The 17,843-nt window shown below is 41.9% G+C and overlaps 1 protein-coding gene across 4 annotated transcripts in view; it reads left to right on the top strand.

Moving 5' to 3' along the window:
• Positions 1-17,843, top strand: part of GALNT9 (polypeptide N-acetylgalactosaminyltransferase 9) — a 715,214-nt gene that overhangs the window by 678,483 nt on the left and 18,888 nt on the right. For 3 of the 4 annotated variants that reach the window (XR_012226577.1, XM_073559010.1, XM_073559009.1), the window contains exon 9: positions 5,506-5,601. The exons of the other annotated variant lie outside the window; for it this stretch is intronic. Coding sequence is in view for 2 of the 3 variants with exons in the window: in XM_073559010.1 (XP_073415111.1) it covers positions 5,506-5,601 (96 nt within the window). In the remaining variant the exon portion in view is untranslated. The remainder of the gene's footprint in view (positions 1-5,505; positions 5,602-17,843) is intronic. 4 annotated transcript variants of the gene reach the window in all.

Below are 17,843 nucleotides of genomic sequence, written 5' to 3'. Positions count from 1 at the left end.
GGTTTCCAAGGATTTTGTCCCACCTTCCCCTGATGACACATAGGGTGGAAGAAAAATGGCTTGCTTTGGTCCACCTCTTCCTGGTACTTCACCTATTTCGCCTTTTGCATCAGCTGAATGTCCAACATCAACATATGCCACTTTCTAAAACTCCCTAACTGTGCTGCCTCCCCCCCATGGCCGGGGTCACCACCTACCGCACGACACCGTGCGAGTGCCGTTGCCCTGGACAGGTGGGTAGGCTGACTCTTGGGCACGGGCACTGGCACAGGGTCCCTCATAGTGCAATCAAGTGTCTCTGACGGTGGTGGTGCACACCCGCCGTCAGACACACCGCTGTACTATGAGGGGCCCAGTGCCAGTACCGACGCCCACGAGTGGGCCCCCCTTGCTTGGGCAGGGCCCCAGCATTTGCAATCTTTACCTCTCCCTGCTCCTCCACTGTGTAATCTGGGCCGTCAAATCCATACTGTGCCTGACACCGTCTGAGCCTGCCTCCTGAGACATATATTTTGAATGTGTACGCTATCCATACATGTTATCCGGGGATACGGTACCCTTTCTAACCTTTGTGCAATCACGTGCAATCCATACTGTGCCTGACACCGTCTGAGCCTGCCTCCTGAGACATATATTTTGAATGTGTACGCTATCCATACATGTTATCCAGGGATACGGTACCCTTTCTAACCTTTGTGCAATCACGTGCAATCCATACTGGGCCTAACACCGTCTGAGCCTGCCTCCTGAGACATATATTTTGAATGTGTACGCTATCCATACATGTTATCCGGGGATACGGTACCCTTTCTAACCTTTGTGCAATCACGTGCAATCCATACTGGGCCTAACACCGTCTGAGCCTGCCTCCTGAGACATATATTTTGAATGTGTACGCTATCCATACATGTTATCCGGGGATACGGTACCCTTTCTAACCTTTGTGCAATCACGTGCAATCCATACTGTGCCTGACACCGTCTGAGCCTGCCTCCTGAGACATATATTTTGAATGTGTACGCTATCCATACATGTTATCCAGGGATACGGTACCCTTTCTAACCTTTGTGCAATCACGTGCAATCCATACTGGACCTGACACCGTCTGAGCCTGCCTCCTGAGACATATATTTTGAATGTGTACGCTATCCATACATGTTATCCAGGGATACGGTACCCTTTCTAACCTTTGTGCAATCACGTGCAATCCATACTGGGCCTGACACCGTCTGAGCCTGCCTCCTGAGACATATATTTTGAATGTGTACGCTATCCATACATGTTATCCAGGGATACGGTACCCTTTCTAACCTTTGTGCAATCATGTGCAATCCATACTGGGCCTAACACCGTCTGAGCCTGCCTCCTGAGACATATATTTTGAATGTGTACGCTATCCATACATGTTATCCGGGGATACGGTACCCTTTCTAACCTTTGTGCAATCACGTGCAATCCATACTGGGCCTAACACCGTCTGAGCCTGCCTCCTGAGACATATATTTTGAATGTGTACGCTATCCATACATGTTATCCGGGGATACGGTACCCTTTCTAACCTTTGTGCAATCACGTGCAATCCATACTGGGCCTAACACCGTCTGAGCCTGCCTCCTGAGACATATATTTTGAATGTGTACGCTATCCATACATGTTATCCGGGGATACGGTACCCTTTCTAACCTTTGTGCAATCACGTGCAATCCATACTGGGCCTGACACCGTCTGAGCCTGCCTCCTGAGACATATATTTTGAATGTGTACGCTATCCATACATGTTATCCAGGGATACGGTACCCTTTCTAACCTTTGTGCAATCACGTGCAATCCATACTGGGTGTGAGAACGGCTGGCGAGCTGTTAAGCAAGCTACAGCACCTGTCCAGACAAGTACAGGGATTCCCTAGCGAGGAGACTTATTTGATTGTTTTCAATGTTGGGACAGCAATTTTTGGGGAGCACTATACTCTGGAGAATGATAGATGGGGCCCACCATACACTGGAACATTCCAAAGGTGGACATCAGACACTGGAGCAGCATTTATAGGGCCCATTATACACTAGAGCATTAGAAATGGGGCCCATTATGTTTGGAGCATTATTTGGGCCCATAAGACAGTGGAGCTTCATCCATGGGGACCAACATATACTGTAGCATTATGTGAAGCTCATCATATACTGTTTCAAACATTATATGGGACCAATGATTCTGTATGGAGAAATAGATGGGCCTCGTCATGAGATGTAAAAAGTGAGGTATTTTTCATTGTACTATACCGCTATTTATCTGCCGTATCGGAGCATGATGAGTTGTGGTATGTGTTAAAGGGGCGCTCTTTCGCCCAGGGCACATGAAAACCTGCAGCTAGCCCTCCCCCCCCACAACTTTAGCCAAATAACCCCCATTTTTCAGTGCGTAACTTGTATTATGAAGTTAATTAAGGTTGACAAGCTTAAGTAAGATGAATTGATGCTTTTGGCATTCAAATGGGCACTGTAGGTGTGTTTCCTGTCCTCCTCTCACTGCCGACTTTTATTCCCTATTGACTTACATTGGGTTTCGTGTTTCGGGACGACCCTGACTTTTCCCTATAATCGGACGATCTTGCTCGACCCGACTTTTGGAAAAGTCGGGTTTCACAAAACGAAACGCGACCCTAAAAAACCAAAAGTCGCTCAACTCTAGTCTTTAGTAAGTCACCGTATCCTCACTTGAATTTTCCTTGCTTTCACATTTCTATTAAACTTTGATGGCAGCTTGATGTACTTGAATGTGAACTTGTCCTGATTATTTGATCCTTACCCATCAGCACAACTTGTTACAGTTACAGTACAGTTGTCAGAATTTTGTCATGTAAAGAGTTGTGCACCTGTATGATGATCATATGAGCTGGACAGGTTTCAAAATCTGAAAGTAATTAATCAAGGATAGAAGAAATTAGAAAGTTTGAAGGCAGTGGGGAACACTCCTTTTAATGTGTTTGTTTACTGGAATTACACAATTTTGGGATTATACAGGTAAGTAATATTATAAAGCAAATAAATATTTACTTAACCCTTATAGATTGCGGACATCTTTTACATGGTGTAATGATTTTTATATACGCTAGTCCAGTCTGGAACTTATCTTACCTGATCAGATTAGTTTGACAGAACTGATTTGTGTGGAAGAAGTTAATCCTTTACCATATGCATCAATAGAGCAGCATTTTTAGTATTATTGTGACACTGAGACACCTCCCGCTGACAAGCCGTGAGTTTGGACAGTCAAGGAGTTTGAGGTTAGCAGCCAGGAGGGTACATCAAAAACAGAAGAAAGGGACAAAGGCATAGTCAGGTAACATTCCAAGGTCAGAATGCCAGGAGATAGCTGATAAGAGCAGAAGGGATGGTCAGAACAAGGTCAGGCAATGAAAGATCAACAAACAGAACACAAGGCACATAAAAAACAAACCACACAGTAGCTGAATGTATGTCTAGCAGAGGTCTGGAAGTAACTTGGCAATCACCTGGAACAATGAACACCTGGAGACAGCTAGCTCCTCCCAGTCTCAGGTTAGATGGACGAGCTGTCAATCAGCACACTGACAGCTCAGCATGCCCCTATTACAGACTTGATGACTGAGCTGTCAGTCAAAGTACCGACAGCTTCAGCATGCCCCTGTACCAGATTAGATGCCTGAAATCTCAGTAACTGCATCCCAGACACATTGGGGGGTGGAACCGTGACAATTATATTATTGATCTGTCAGTAACAGGTATCAAACATCATTACAGAGACACTGAAAAGCAAGCTATGCTGATCTCAGCTTTCCATTGCTTCTATAATGGCTATTTTCAGCAATTTTGTGCTGGCATTGAAAGCTTTAAGCACGCCTCTGGAACTGATTGACATCCGGCCCTACATTGCATCAGTACAGAGCCGACTGTAAGTCAGTGTCAGGGCGTGCTAGCAGCCACAGCGCTCAGTGCTATAAGCGGTGACTGTAATTGCTCTGGACATGCCTACATGATGGAGCATCAGATGCCCCACCCACCCCGAGAGAAATAAAGTTTATTTTATCTTGAGTGCCACATTTTCAGTACAGCGGCTGGGCACCACAATCGGAGCGCTATTAATCTGAAAATTAATCCTATACCTGCAGATTAATGGCATTTCTAGACATGACAGGTTCCCTTTAAAGCACACTTTGTCATTTTGCAACAAACTATGCCTAGGGATACAACTTTCTTGAAAATTGAAAACCTCTTTAACTATATGGTAGAAAATAAAATAAAATTAGTCTGGTAGAATACTGTACAGGATCATATAGTGTACAGCAGTATAAAGTATATTCTAAACAAATATTACCGTGATGATGTGTCAAATATCAATGGTGGCAGTAGAGTGGAGCTTTGCTGAAAGCCCGGGATATTTTCTAGAAAGAAAGAAGAGGGCCACCCATTCAAATAGGAGATGATAAATACACAGAGGGTCATTAGAGATTACAAAAAAACATGAAATTTCAAGAAAAAAAACCTTATGTTGGGGCATGGTCTGTATATTAAATATTAGTGTGCTTTTACCGTGCTTTGCTAAAAATAATTAATGCCATTATGGGGATAACCCCTTAATGAAAGCTATTTAGAAAGTTACTTAACTATTTAGTTAGCAAACAAATAACCAACAAACAAAAACTGTGTGAAGATGTACATAGCCTTTAAATCCCCTGGTATTCCAGTTCTGGTAGTATTAGAAGAGATAATGCCACACCCGTCAGTGATTTAGCCTATCACTAGCCTCACTGGTTGACATTTGCAAGTACAAGGAATAAATTATTGCTGTTTCTTTATTTTACTACATGGCTACCCTAGGTCTCATTTTACAAATCCTCTTTAACATAAGCAGAATAGTACTTAATGTATGAGCCATTAGGTAGAGTTTATTCTCATGGTGCATAGCAGTTCTGTAATAGCAGTACTGTAGGTTAAGAGAAGTTGGGATGATATTGTGTAGCAATTGTATGATACTACGCAGAAAAATATCAATATGAAAGTATAAAAAGTATTGTACTGTATATTATGTGTATACTTGCAATATATGATTGCTGTGCAGCGCTCTGTTGTCCATGCACCCTTGGTGCTACCCAACCCCAAGGTATTAGCATTGCACAGAAATACAGGAACCAGGGCATCAGATGTCCTCCTTTTGGTAACTTTACTAGTACAGAAAAATCACAACGTTTCAACCACGTAGGACCTTTATTAAGCCACATAAAATACAGTATCTCTCTTTTTCTGTGGTGCAGCCAAAACATTGTTTTCTTTCAATACTAATAAAGTTACCAAAAGGAGGATGTCTGGTGCCTGGGTCCTGGATTTCTCTGTATTGCTACAACTTTGTGAAGGATTGCACTAAGTGTCCTGGTTACTGGATTTTTCTGCATATTATGTGTACAGTTATTTTTTTTTCTTTTATTACTCTAATGCATTTTTTGACTCTTTGACTACTTCTTATCATTTCAGCTTCGGAATAGTAAAGCAACAGGTTATTGTTTGGATCAAGGTTCTGAAGATGACAACAAAGCCATTTTATACCCCTGCCATGGCATGTCCTCACAGGTGAGTATTGCATAGACATTTTTGGTAATATGCAATTGTGTTGGCAGCAGATTATTCAGGATACTCTCCAAGCGTGTGACAACAGAGCTTCTTTATTCAGGAACAAGCAGAAACAACATATAAGCTTAATAGATCAGGAATATATAATATCTGTGTGTCTCTATCTGTTCAGCATCTACAGCAGGCTCCTTCTCTCATACACAGACACAGGAAAAACAGGAAATACAGTCACATGCTCTCCTTGGGAGGTTTTTTTTTAACTTTATGAACAGCATACAACTAGTAACTAAACACTCATAGACAGGAATGGAGTTATTGCACCAAACATATTACAACAAATTGATTGACAACCTGTACTGTACACACACAGTGCAGAGCAGGCCATCAGACAATGTTTCAGTGAGTGATTACAGGGCCCACACCTGTATAATGAACCACGACTGTAACAGCTCCCTGTCAGTCCCCTATGACTGGGAGTTGGTGGCCGCTGGGAGAAAAAAGCTTCAATTTTATTTAACCCCTTTCCGACGTTGGAAGTAATAGTACGCCAAAGTCAGAATCCCTCTCTTTGATGTGGGCTCCGGCACTGAGCCCACATCTTTATCCGCACATGTCAGCTGTTTTGAACAGTTGACATGTGCCTCTAACAGCCGTGGGTAAAATCGCGATCCACCCGTGGCTGTTAACCAATTAAATGCCACTGTCAATCTCTGACAGCAGCATTTAACTCACGCTTACAGCAAGCGCGCCAGAAATCCCACCCATCAGTGACCCCATCACGTGATCACGGGTCACCGATGGGTTGGCATGACAACCAGAGGACTCCAGCAAACTTCTATGGTTGTTATAGCCCAATTGCTATGAGAGCCGCCCGGTGGTCAGCGCTCATAGCAAATGAGCATTTCTGCTACATAAAGGCGATCTGATCATCGCTTGTATGTAGCAGAGCCGATCAGACAACTGCAGCTTCTAGTTTCCCATGGAGACTCTTGAAGCATGCAAAAAAAAGTTTTAAAAAATATTTAAAAACTTTAAAATATATAAAAGTTCAAATCACCCACCTTTCAACCCATTCAAAATAAAACAATTAAAAAAAAATTCAAACATACACATATTTGGTATCGTCGCGTTCAGAATCACCCAATCTATCAAAAAAAAAAACTTAACCTGATCAGTAAACAGAGTAGTGAGAAAAAAATTCAAAATGCCAGCATGACCTTTTTTTGGTTGCGGCTACATTGCAATAAAATGCAATAATGGATGATCAAAAGATCGTATGTACACCAAAATGGTATCAATAAAAACTTCAAAAAATAAGCCTTCACCCAGCCCCAAATCATGAAAAATGGACATTCTATGGGTTTTGGAAAATGGCACCCTTTTTTTTCTTTATTTTTTTTCAAAAATGTATTTTATTTTCACCATTTAAACAAAAAAGAACATAGACATGTTTGGTGTCTATGTAGCTTGTAATGATCTGAAGAATCAAAATGGCAGGTAAGTTTTTGCATTTAGTGAACATGGTAAAAAAAACAGGTGTGAAATTGTACTTTTTTGCAATTTCACCGCACTTGGAATTTTTTTTCCAGTACACTATATGTTAAAACCAATCATGTAGTTCAAAAGTACAACTTGTCCCATAAAAAACAAGCCCTCACATGGCCATTTTGACAGAAAAAAAAAGTTATGGCTCTGGGAAGAAGAAGGGGAGTAAAAAATGAAAATGCAAAAATGGAAAATAGCCTGGGGTTTAAGGGGTTAAAGCAAGCTGTGGTGTTGGGTTGATCTTCCAGGCAGCATCCTCTCATAGTCTGGAAGAGGTAATTTACTTATAAGAAAAATGTAGATTTCTCTGGAGTAAGGGCCCCGTCACACATAGCGACACACCAGCGATCCCGACAATGATATTACCTTGTCAGGATCGCTGGTGTGTTGCTACATGATCGTTGGTGAGCTGCCAAACAGGCAGCTTCACCAGCGATCAGCACTAGCGACACATGGGTAACAAGCGACGCACGTCGCTTAGTTACCCACTGTGTACCTTAGTTACCAGCGCGCTGGTGCAGGGAGCTGGTAACCAAGGCACACATCGGGTTTCTAAGCTGCGCGCAGCACTTAGAAACCCGATGTGTACCTTGGTTACCAGCTCCCTGCACCAGCGCGCTGGTAACTAAGGCACACATTGGGATTCTAAGCGCTGTGCTTAGAAACCTCATGTTTACCTTAGTTACCAGCGGCAGCTTGCTGATCGCTGGTCTCCCGCCTGTCACACGCAGCGATGCGTGCTGGCCAGCGGGAGACTAGCGATCAAAAAAATGTCCTGGCCATTCCAGGATGATCAGCGATACCTGGCAGGGGGGCCGGTCGCTGAGAAGTGTCACACACAGCGATCTCGCTGGTGAGATCGCTGTTGCGTCACAAAACTTGTGACTCAGCAGCGATTTCGCTAGCGAGATCGCTATGTGTGACGGGGCTAAAGACATCAGATCCAAGGTGTCAAGGTATCATTTTTTTTAGCTTCCTATAACCTACATGCCCATATAGAAGGCTTAGGATGATCCATCCTACTGACAGATTCCCTTTAAGTGAAACAATTTTTTTGCATATTCTGATTTTTCACTACTTTCAAACATAAGGCAGAATAAAATTTCAGGAATGGCTAAGAAATGACCAGAATCTCAAACAACCTGACACTCTTCAGTGTTTCCGGGAACATATTGGTTTAGGGTGGTTTCACATTAGCGCTTTTTAAGCGCATGCACGGCCGGGGGTAGCTCCGCCCCCGAGCCGGCTCTCTGCCCGGCGTGCCCGCCCCTTGCTTGTAGCGCCGCCTCCTAGCGCAGGCCGTGCGCTAGTTGCGCTTTGACCTGCGCTGCGCACTTTTGAAGGTGCGCCGTGCGCGCCAAAATCCGAAAAGTTTGATTTTGGCGCGCACGGCGCACCGTCAAAAGTGCGCAGCGCAGGTCAAAGCGCAACTAGCGCACGGCCTGCGCACGATCTGCGCACCCTATGCTAAAGATAGGGTGCGCCGATCGCAGGCGCCGCTGTGCGCTAGGAGGCGGCGCTACAAGCAAGGGGCAGGCACGCCGGGCAGAGAGCCGGCTCGGGGGCGGAGCTACCCTCGGCCGTGCGTGCGCTTAAAAAGCGCTAATGTGAAACCACCCTTAATTATCTTAAATTTTTTAGGCCCGAGTTAACCCCTTTACCCCCAAGGGTGGTTTGCACCTTCATGACCGGGCCAATTTTTACAATTCTGACCACTGTCCCTTTATGAGGTAATAACTCTGAAATGCTTCCATGGATCCCACTGATTCTGACAATATTTTCTCAAGACATATTGTACTTCATGATAGTGGTAAAATTTCATTGATATAACTTGCGTTTATTTGTGAAAAAAAGGAAATTTGGCGAAAATTTTGAAAATTTTGCAATTTCTTTTTATGCCCTTAAATCACAGAGATATGGCACACAAAAAACTTAATAAGTAACATTTCACATATGTTTACTTTACATCAGCACAATTTTGGAACCAAATTTTTTTTTGTTAGGAAGTTATAAGGGTTAAAAGTTGACCAGCGATTTCTCATTTTTGCAGCACCATTTTATTTTTAGGGGCTACATCACAATTGAAGTCACTTTGAGGGGTCTATATGATAGAAAATACCCAAAAGTGACAGAATTCTAAAAACTGCACCCCTCCAGGTGCTCAAAACCACATTCAAGAAGTTTATTAACCCTTCAGGTGCTTCACAGGAATTTTTTGAATGTTTAAAAAAAATGAACATTTAACTTTTTTTCACAAAAAAATTACTTCAGGTCCAATTTTTTTTATTTTACCAAGGTTAACAGGAGAAATTGGACTGGAAAAGTTATTGTGCAATTTGTCCTCAGTACGTTGATACCTAATATGTGGGAGGAACCACTGTTTCGGCGTATGGCAGAGCTCTGAAGGGAAGGAGCGCCGTTTGACTTTTTCAATGCAAAATTGGCTGGAATTCAGATCGGACGCCATGTCATGTTTGGAGAGCCCCTGATGTGCCTAAACAATGAAAACCCCCCACAAGTGACCCCATTTTAGAAACTAGACCCCCCAAGGAACTTATCTAGATATGTGTTGAGAACTTTGAACCCACAAGGGCTTCACAGAAGTTTATAACGTACAGCCGTACAATTAAAAAATCATTTTTTCCACAAAAATGATCTCTTCACCCCCAATTTTTATTTTCCCAAGGGTAGCAGGACCCTAAAAGTAATTGCACAATTTGTCCTGAGTATGCTGATACCCCATATGTGGGTGTAAATGACTATTTGGGCGCATAGCAGAGCTCGGAAGGGAAGCAGCGCCATTTGATTTTTTGGCTGGAATTGAGATCGGACACCATGTCGCGTTTAGAAAGCCCCTGATGTGCCAAAACAGTGGAAACCCCCACAAATGACAAAATTTTGGAAACTAGACCGCCCAAGGAACTTATCTAGATGTGTGGAGAGAACTTTGAACCTCCCAGGGCTTCACAGAAGTTTATAACTTAGCCGTAAAATTAAAAAATCACATTTTTTCCACAAAAATGATCTTTTCACCCCCAATTTTTATTTTCCCACAGGTAACAGGACCCTAAAAGTTATTGTGCAATTTCTCCTGAGTATGCTGATACCCCATATGTGGGGGTAAACCACTATTTGGGTGCATGGCAGAGCTTGGAAGGGAAGCAGTGCCATTTGACTTTTTTGGCTGGAATTGGGATTGGATGCCATGCCGTGTTTGGAAAGCCCCTGATGTGCCTAAACAGTGGAAACACCCCCAAAATGACACCATTTTGGAAACTAGACCCCCCTCCAAGGAACTTATCTAGATGTGTGGTGAGCACTTTTAACCCCCAAGGGCTTCACAGAAGTTTATAATGCCCGGGCGTGAAAATAAAAAAATCATATTTTTTCCACAAACATGATCTTTTAGTCCCCAATTTTTTTTTTTTCCCAAGGGTAACAGGAGAAATTGGACCCCAAAAGTTGTTGTCCAATTTGTCCTGAGTATGCTGATACCCCATATGTGGGAGAAAACTACTGTATGGACACACGTCGGGGCTCGGAAGGGAAGTAGTGATGCTTTGGAATGCAGACTTTGATGGAATGGTCTGCGCGTGTCATGTTGCCTTTGGATAGCCCCTGATGTACCTAACAGTGGAAACCCCCCACAAGTGACCCCATTTTGGAAACTAGACCCCCTAAGGAACTTATCTAGATGTGTGGTGAGCACTTTGAACCACCCCCAGTGCTTCAGAGAAGTTTATAATGCCTGGGCTTGAAAATAAAAAAATCATATTTTTTCCACAAACATGATCTTTTAGTCCCCAATTTTTATTTTCCCAAGGGTAACAGGAGAAATTGGACCCCAAAAGTTGTTGTCCAATTTGTCCTGAGTACGCTGATACCCCATATGTGGGAGAAAACTACTGTATGGGCACACGTCGGGGCTTGGAAGGGAAGTAGTGAGGTTTTGGAATGCAGACTTTGATGGAATGGTCTATGGGTGTCATGTTGCCTTTGGAGAGCCCCTGATGCACCAAAACAGTGGAAACCCCCCACAAGTGACCCCATTTTGGAAACTAGACCCCTAAGGAACTTATCTAGATGTGTGGTGAGCACTTTGAACCCCCAAGGGCTTCACAGAAGTTTATAACGCCCGGGCGTGAAAATAAAGAAATCATATTTTTTCCACAAACATGATCTTTTAGTCCCCAATTTTTTTACTTTCCCAAGGGTAACAGGAGAAATTGGACCCCAAAAGTTGTTGTCCAATTTGTCCTGAGTATGCTGATACCCCATATGTGGGAGAAAACTACTGTATGGGGACACGTCGGGGCTCGGAAGGGAAGTAGTGATGTTTTGGAATGCAGACTTTGATGGAACGGTCTGCGGGTGTCATGTCACGTTTGGAGAGCCTCTAATGTGCCTAAACTGTTGAAACTCCCAACAAGTGACCCCATTTTGTAAACTAGACCCCCAACAGAACTTATCTAGATGTGTGTTGAGCAGTTTGAACCCCCAAGTGCTTCACAGAAGTTTATAACGCCCGGGCGTGAAAATAAAAAAATCATATTTTTTTCCACAAAAATATTTTTGCCCCCAATTTTTTATTTTCCTAAGGGTAACAGGAGAAATTGGACCCCAAAAGTTGTTTTGCAATTTGTCCTGAGTAGGCTGATACCCCATATGTGGGGGTAAAACACTGTTTGGGTGCATGGCAGAGCTTGGAAGGGAAGGAGCACCATTTGACTTTTTCAACACAGAATTGGCTGGAATTGAGATCAGACGCCATGTTGCATTTGGAGAGCACCTGATGTGCCCAAACAGTGGAAACCCCCAATTCTAACTCCAACCCTAACCCCAACACACCCTTAACCTTAATCTCAGCCCTAACCCTAGCCCTAACCCTAGCCCTAATCCTAACCCTAATGGGAAAATGGAAATAAATACATTTTTTTTAATTTTATTATTTTTCCCTAACTAAGGGGGTGATAATGGGGGAGATTTGATTCAATATTTATGGCGGGTTTTTATGTTTGGCAGCTGTCATACACTAAAAGATGCTTTTTATTGTAAAAATAGTTTTTGCATCACCACATTTTGAGAGCTATAATTTTTCCATATTTTGACTCACCGAATCATGTGAGGTCTTATTTTTTGAGGGACGAGTTGACATTTTTATTTGTACCATTTTTGGGAACGTGACATTTCTTGATCGCGTTTTATTCCGATTTTTGGGATGTAGAATGAACAAAAAACAGCATTTCAAGAATTTCTTTTGGGGGGTGCATTTACACCATTCCGCTTGTGGTAAAGTTGATAACGCGGTTTTATTCTTCGGATCAGTACGACTACAACGATAGCTCATTTATGTCTTTTTTTATGTTTTGGCGGTTTTATGCAATGAAAACAATTTTAAATAAAAAATAATTATTTTTGCATCGCTTTATTCTGCGAGCTATAACTTTTTTATTTTTTCACTGATGACACTGTGTTTGGCTCGTTTTTTGCGGGACAAGATGACATTTTCAGTGGTACCATGGTTATTTATATCCATCTTTTTGATCGCGCGTTATTGCACTATTGCACTTTTTGTTCGGTTGTTCAGCGGTATGATAATAAAGCATTATTTTTTGCTTTGATTTTTATTTTTTAAGGGGTTCTCTAAAGGGGTTTACTAATGGGACAGTTTTACAGGGCGGGTCGTTACGGTCACGGCGATACTAAATATGTGTACTTTTATTTTTTATTTTTTTTTAATTTAAAAAAAATGAATTTATTAGGGAATATTTTTTTTTTATTTATTTAGCGATTTTTTTATAAATTATTTTTACACTTTTTTTTTACTTTATTACACTGTCCCAGGGGGACATCACTGTCATGTGTGAGATCGCCGATCTGACACATCACAGATCGCTGTGACAGATCAGCGATTTGACACAGGCACTGCTGTAGGCTTCCTCATGCCTGCGCTCTGCAGGCAGTGAGGAAGCCGGCTCCCTGCAGGCCCCCGAAGGTCCACGCCACCATATTGGATCCAGGGACCGGCAGGGAAGGAGGCCCCCGCAGCAGCGCTGCACATCGCGCCGCTGCAGGGGTCTCAGGGAAGCACGGAGGGAGCCCCCTCCCTGCTGATGCTTCCCTAAACCCCCGGTATACTGCAATCGTGTTTGATCACAGTGTGCCAGGGGTTAACATGCCGGGGCGGTCTGTGACCGCCCCTGACACATAGTGCCGGGTGTCAGCTGTGATAATCAGCTGACACCCGACCACGATCAGCGGCGCTCCCCCGTGAGAGCCGCTGATCGCTATGATATACTATCCCGTCCATGTGCATAGAGGCCCGGGTCCCATGGACAGGATAGTACGTCAGATGTCAGGAAGGGGTTAAAGACCAAAGTAACCTCCATGCTGTGACATTAGTCTCTGACGGCGCTGATCTAGGGCTACTGATGTCTTCACTGCTGGAAGTTATCAGCAATCACATTAATTTTGATTGCATACAATTCCACTTGTCCTTCAGTATGGTGCCCTGGAAGGGGGTTAAGAAAACGCTGAATTTCAGAAAAGCAAAGTTTGATCAGCTTAGAGAGGACCTTCGCCGAATTGATTGGGACAATGTCCTCAAAAATAGGAGCACAGAAAATAAAAGGGAAATATTTAAATCAGTTTTACACACCCACTGCGAGCTAGCCATACCGTACAGAAATAAAAGGGCTAGGAACAGGAGAACACCAATGTGACTAAATAAGGATGTAAAAAGGGCAATAAATAACAAGAACAAGGCATTTAGGAAGCTAAAACAAGAAGGCAATGAAGAAGCATTAAAAAGTTATAGAGAAAAAAATAAAATGTGTAAAAAAACAAATACATTTAGCGAAAGTGGAAACTAAGAGACTCATTGCTAAGGAAAGTAAAACAAACCCCAAACTATTCTTTAATTATATAAACAGTAAAAAGATTAAAATTGATGGTGTCGGCCCTTTAAAGAATAATGAGGGTGAAATCATAGAGAGTGATGTGGGAAAAGCAAATGTTTTAAATTCTTTTTTCTCAACAGTGTTCACACAGGAAAAGGATTTGCCAGGGGAAATGCAGAGTGATAATGTAAACTCCCCATTAAGTATTACCTGCCTAACCCAGGAAGAAGTGCAGAACCACCTTAGTAAGATTAAAATTGAAAATCACCAGGCCCTGATGGCATTCACCCTCAGGTATTAAGGGAGTTAAGTAATGTGATAGACAGGCCTCTATTCCTTATATTTAAAGACTCTATAGAAGCAGGGTCTGTTCCTTTTGATTGACGGCAAGCAAATGTGGTACCAATATTCAAAAAGGGGTGTAAAAGGGAACCTGGAAACTATAGGCCGGTAAGCTTAACATCTGTTGTGGGTAAAATTTTTGAAGTGTTTCTAAGGGATACCATTATGGAATATCTCAATGTTAATAAATGTTTAACTCCATATCAACATGGATTTATGAAGGATCGCTCCTGTCAAACTAACCTGATCAGCTTCTATGAGGATGTAAGCTCTCAAATGGACCAAGGAGAATCATTGGATGTCATTTATCTCGACTTCTCTAAAGCATTTGACACTGTCCCACATAAAAGATTGGTAAGTAAGATGAGAAAGCTTGAGCTAGGGGAAAATGTGTGTAGATGGGTAGGTAGCTGGCATAGTGATAGAAAACAAAGAGTGGTTATTAATGGTGCATATTCAGATTGGGCCAGGGTTACTAGTGGGGTACCACAGGGTTCTGTATTGGGCCCCCTACTATTTAATATATTTATTCATGATCTAGTGGATGGGCTTACACAGTAAAATATCAGTATTTGCAGATGATACAAAACTATGTAAGGTAGTTAACACAAAGGAGGACAGTTTGCAACTACAGACAGATTTGAGTAAATTGGAGAATTGGGCTGAAAAATGGCAAATGAGGTTTAACACAGATAAGTGTAAGGTTATGCACATGAGAAGGAGAAACAGATGCTATAATTACTTACTAAATGGGAAACTGCTGGGGAAATCAGACATGGAAAAAGACTTAGGCATCTTAGTCAATTAGAAGCTAAATTAGAGTGCCCATTGTCAGGCAGCTGCCACCAAAGCAAATAGGGTCATGGGATGCATTAGAAGAGGTCTGGGGACACGAGATGAAAACATAATTCTCCCTCTGTACAAATCACTCGTCAGACCTCACTTGGAGTATTGTGTGCAATTTTGGACGCCGGTGCTCAAGAAAGACATTACTGAACTTGAAAGGGTTCAAAGGCGGGCTACTAAAATGATAAATGGAGTTGGTTCACTACAATACCCAGAAAGGTTATCAAAATTAGGTCTATTTACTCTAGAAAAGAGAAGACTTAGGGGAGACTTAATATATATGTACAAGTATATCAGAGGGCAATACAGAGATCTCTCCAATGACCTGTTTGTATCAAGGACTGTGACAAGAACAAGGGGGCATTCTCTTCGTTTGGAGGAAAGACAATTTCTGCACCAGCATAGAAGAGGGTTCTTCACGGTAAGAGCAGTGAGGCTCTGGAATTCTCTTCCTGAGGAAGTGGTGATGGCCAACTCACTGAATGAATTTAAGAAAGGAAAGGATGCTTTTCTTGTGAGTAACAGTATAGAAGGTTACAAATAACAGAATATTATAGGTAGATGGTTGACCCAGCTTAGGGGAAGGAATTTTTTTCCCTATGGAGAAAATTGGCTTCTACTCTGTGGATTTTTTGCCTTCCCCAGGATCAACAATGCAGAACAGCTGCACTAAAAATAGGCTGAACTAGATGGACATAAGGTCTTCCTTCAGCCTTCAAAACTATGTTACTATGTTACTATTTGTACCATATAGCACACCAAAGATGTCAACAAATATTATTGTATGCTGCACGATAAGGAAATGTATTTTTCTAATGACATATAGGGCATACGTTTTTATATCTAATTTTGCCTTGTCATTTAGTAAGCTGATGAACAATATGTATGATAGTTCTAGAACATCTTGTGTTGGTTATGTAAAATTGATTACACCAGATACTGCCTATTAATATATTAATATATTGATATGTTTAAAAATGTAGATAAAGAAAAATTTTTGCAGTGATCCAAGAGATAGGTCTGTACAATCCCTTATTTCCATTCCATTGTTCCATAGTGTTTACATATTCCACAGTGTTATACAGTGACTCAGATCAGTCTCTGGGGCTCAAAATCTAATCTTCTTATGTGAAACATACAACTTATAATTTCATGCATAGCTTATTATCAATTTCTCACCGTTACTCAAAGGAGTTGTCCACTACTAGGACAACCCCTTCTTAAACCAAATGTTCAGCCCTGATAAAATAATAAAGCATATACTTACCTCCCATGTCAGCGCCGTTCCCGTGGTGTCGGCATTCGCTCTCCCTGAAGCTCTGATGTGGTGTTGTGTAACGAGACGCAGGCACCCAGTCAGCGCTGGCGCCACTGTCTCTGCCTTATGAGAATCTGAACATGAAGAGGAAGTTGGGAATCAGCTGTAGCCTGGACTTCATGTTCAGTTTGTCCGATGGCGGCGACAGTGACATTAGCGCTGATTTGGCGCTGGAGTTATGTGTCACAACAACCACATCACAGCCCTGGGAGAGGAAGTACCGACACCGAGGGAACGACGCCGGCACGGGAGATGAGCATATGCTTCATTATTTTATAAGGGCATAACATTTGGTTTAAGAAGGGGTTGTCCTAGTAGTGGACAACCCTTTAATATCAGTTTCTTTTAATTGTGGGAGTAAATCCATGTAAAATGCATTAAAATGTTTCCCTTGATGAAATTGAAAACCAGTATCCCAGAGTCCAATGCCACCATCATGCAATCCAAGCCTAATGTTTGGCAATATAACCTGACAAAATAGTCAGATTCTAAATCTTCACGCACTGTTACCTGCACCATGCACACAAGGCCCCCTGCAAAACAATGTTTGCTTTTCTTTTTTATGTCTATAAAACGCATTTAGAGTAAGTTCACACAGAGTTTTCTGACAAAAAGTTTGAAGTAGAAATCGTCATAAAAATGCTAAATACTCTTTGAAAAGTATTCCAATTGATTTCAAAGGGAAATTCACTTTGCTGTTTATTAGAGATGATCAATTGAAATTTGAATTGAAATTAGCCAAAAATTCAATTTGGCATGAATCAAAATAATAAAAGCTTCTAATTACTCAGAAAATATGTATATACCACTCCTAGTTTTTGTAAGGGGAGAGCGACATGCATTTAATTTTAGTATGATCTGTATAATCCATTTAGCCAGAGATCTGTAGATGGAATCCAATTCTGCTGTAAAAATGGCTAGACCTGTGCCTGTCTGTGCTCCACTGGAGCGTGCTGATCTGTGATAATCCAGGTACTGACCACCACTGTACAAGGTATGAGAATCCATCCTATAGACTGAGGTAGACCATGTGATTCCCTAGAGAAAACCAAAAGCAAAACACAAAACAAATATCCTGGAATAAAAAAGTAAAAAAATATAATTGCAAAAATTGCATGAAGGTAGTAATAATAGTAATAATAAGGGTATTTAGTTAACATAATTTTGATCAAAATAATGTAGAAGGTCATGTGTTCATATGCAATTACATTTTGCATGCACATTAATTTACTTTTTCTGCTCAGACCCAGTTTCTCATGTGATTCCCTAGCTGCAGCAGAAGTCCACGCAGC

This window comes from Dendrobates tinctorius, unplaced genomic scaffold (assembly GCF_039654945.1).
Source record: "Dendrobates tinctorius isolate UK_male_01 unplaced genomic scaffold, ASM3965494v1 ptg000265l, whole genome shotgun sequence".
NCBI classification, from domain to species: Eukaryota; Metazoa; Chordata; class Amphibia; order Anura; family Dendrobatidae; genus Dendrobates; species Dendrobates tinctorius.
This window is presented reverse-complemented; position numbering and strand designations above follow the sequence as displayed.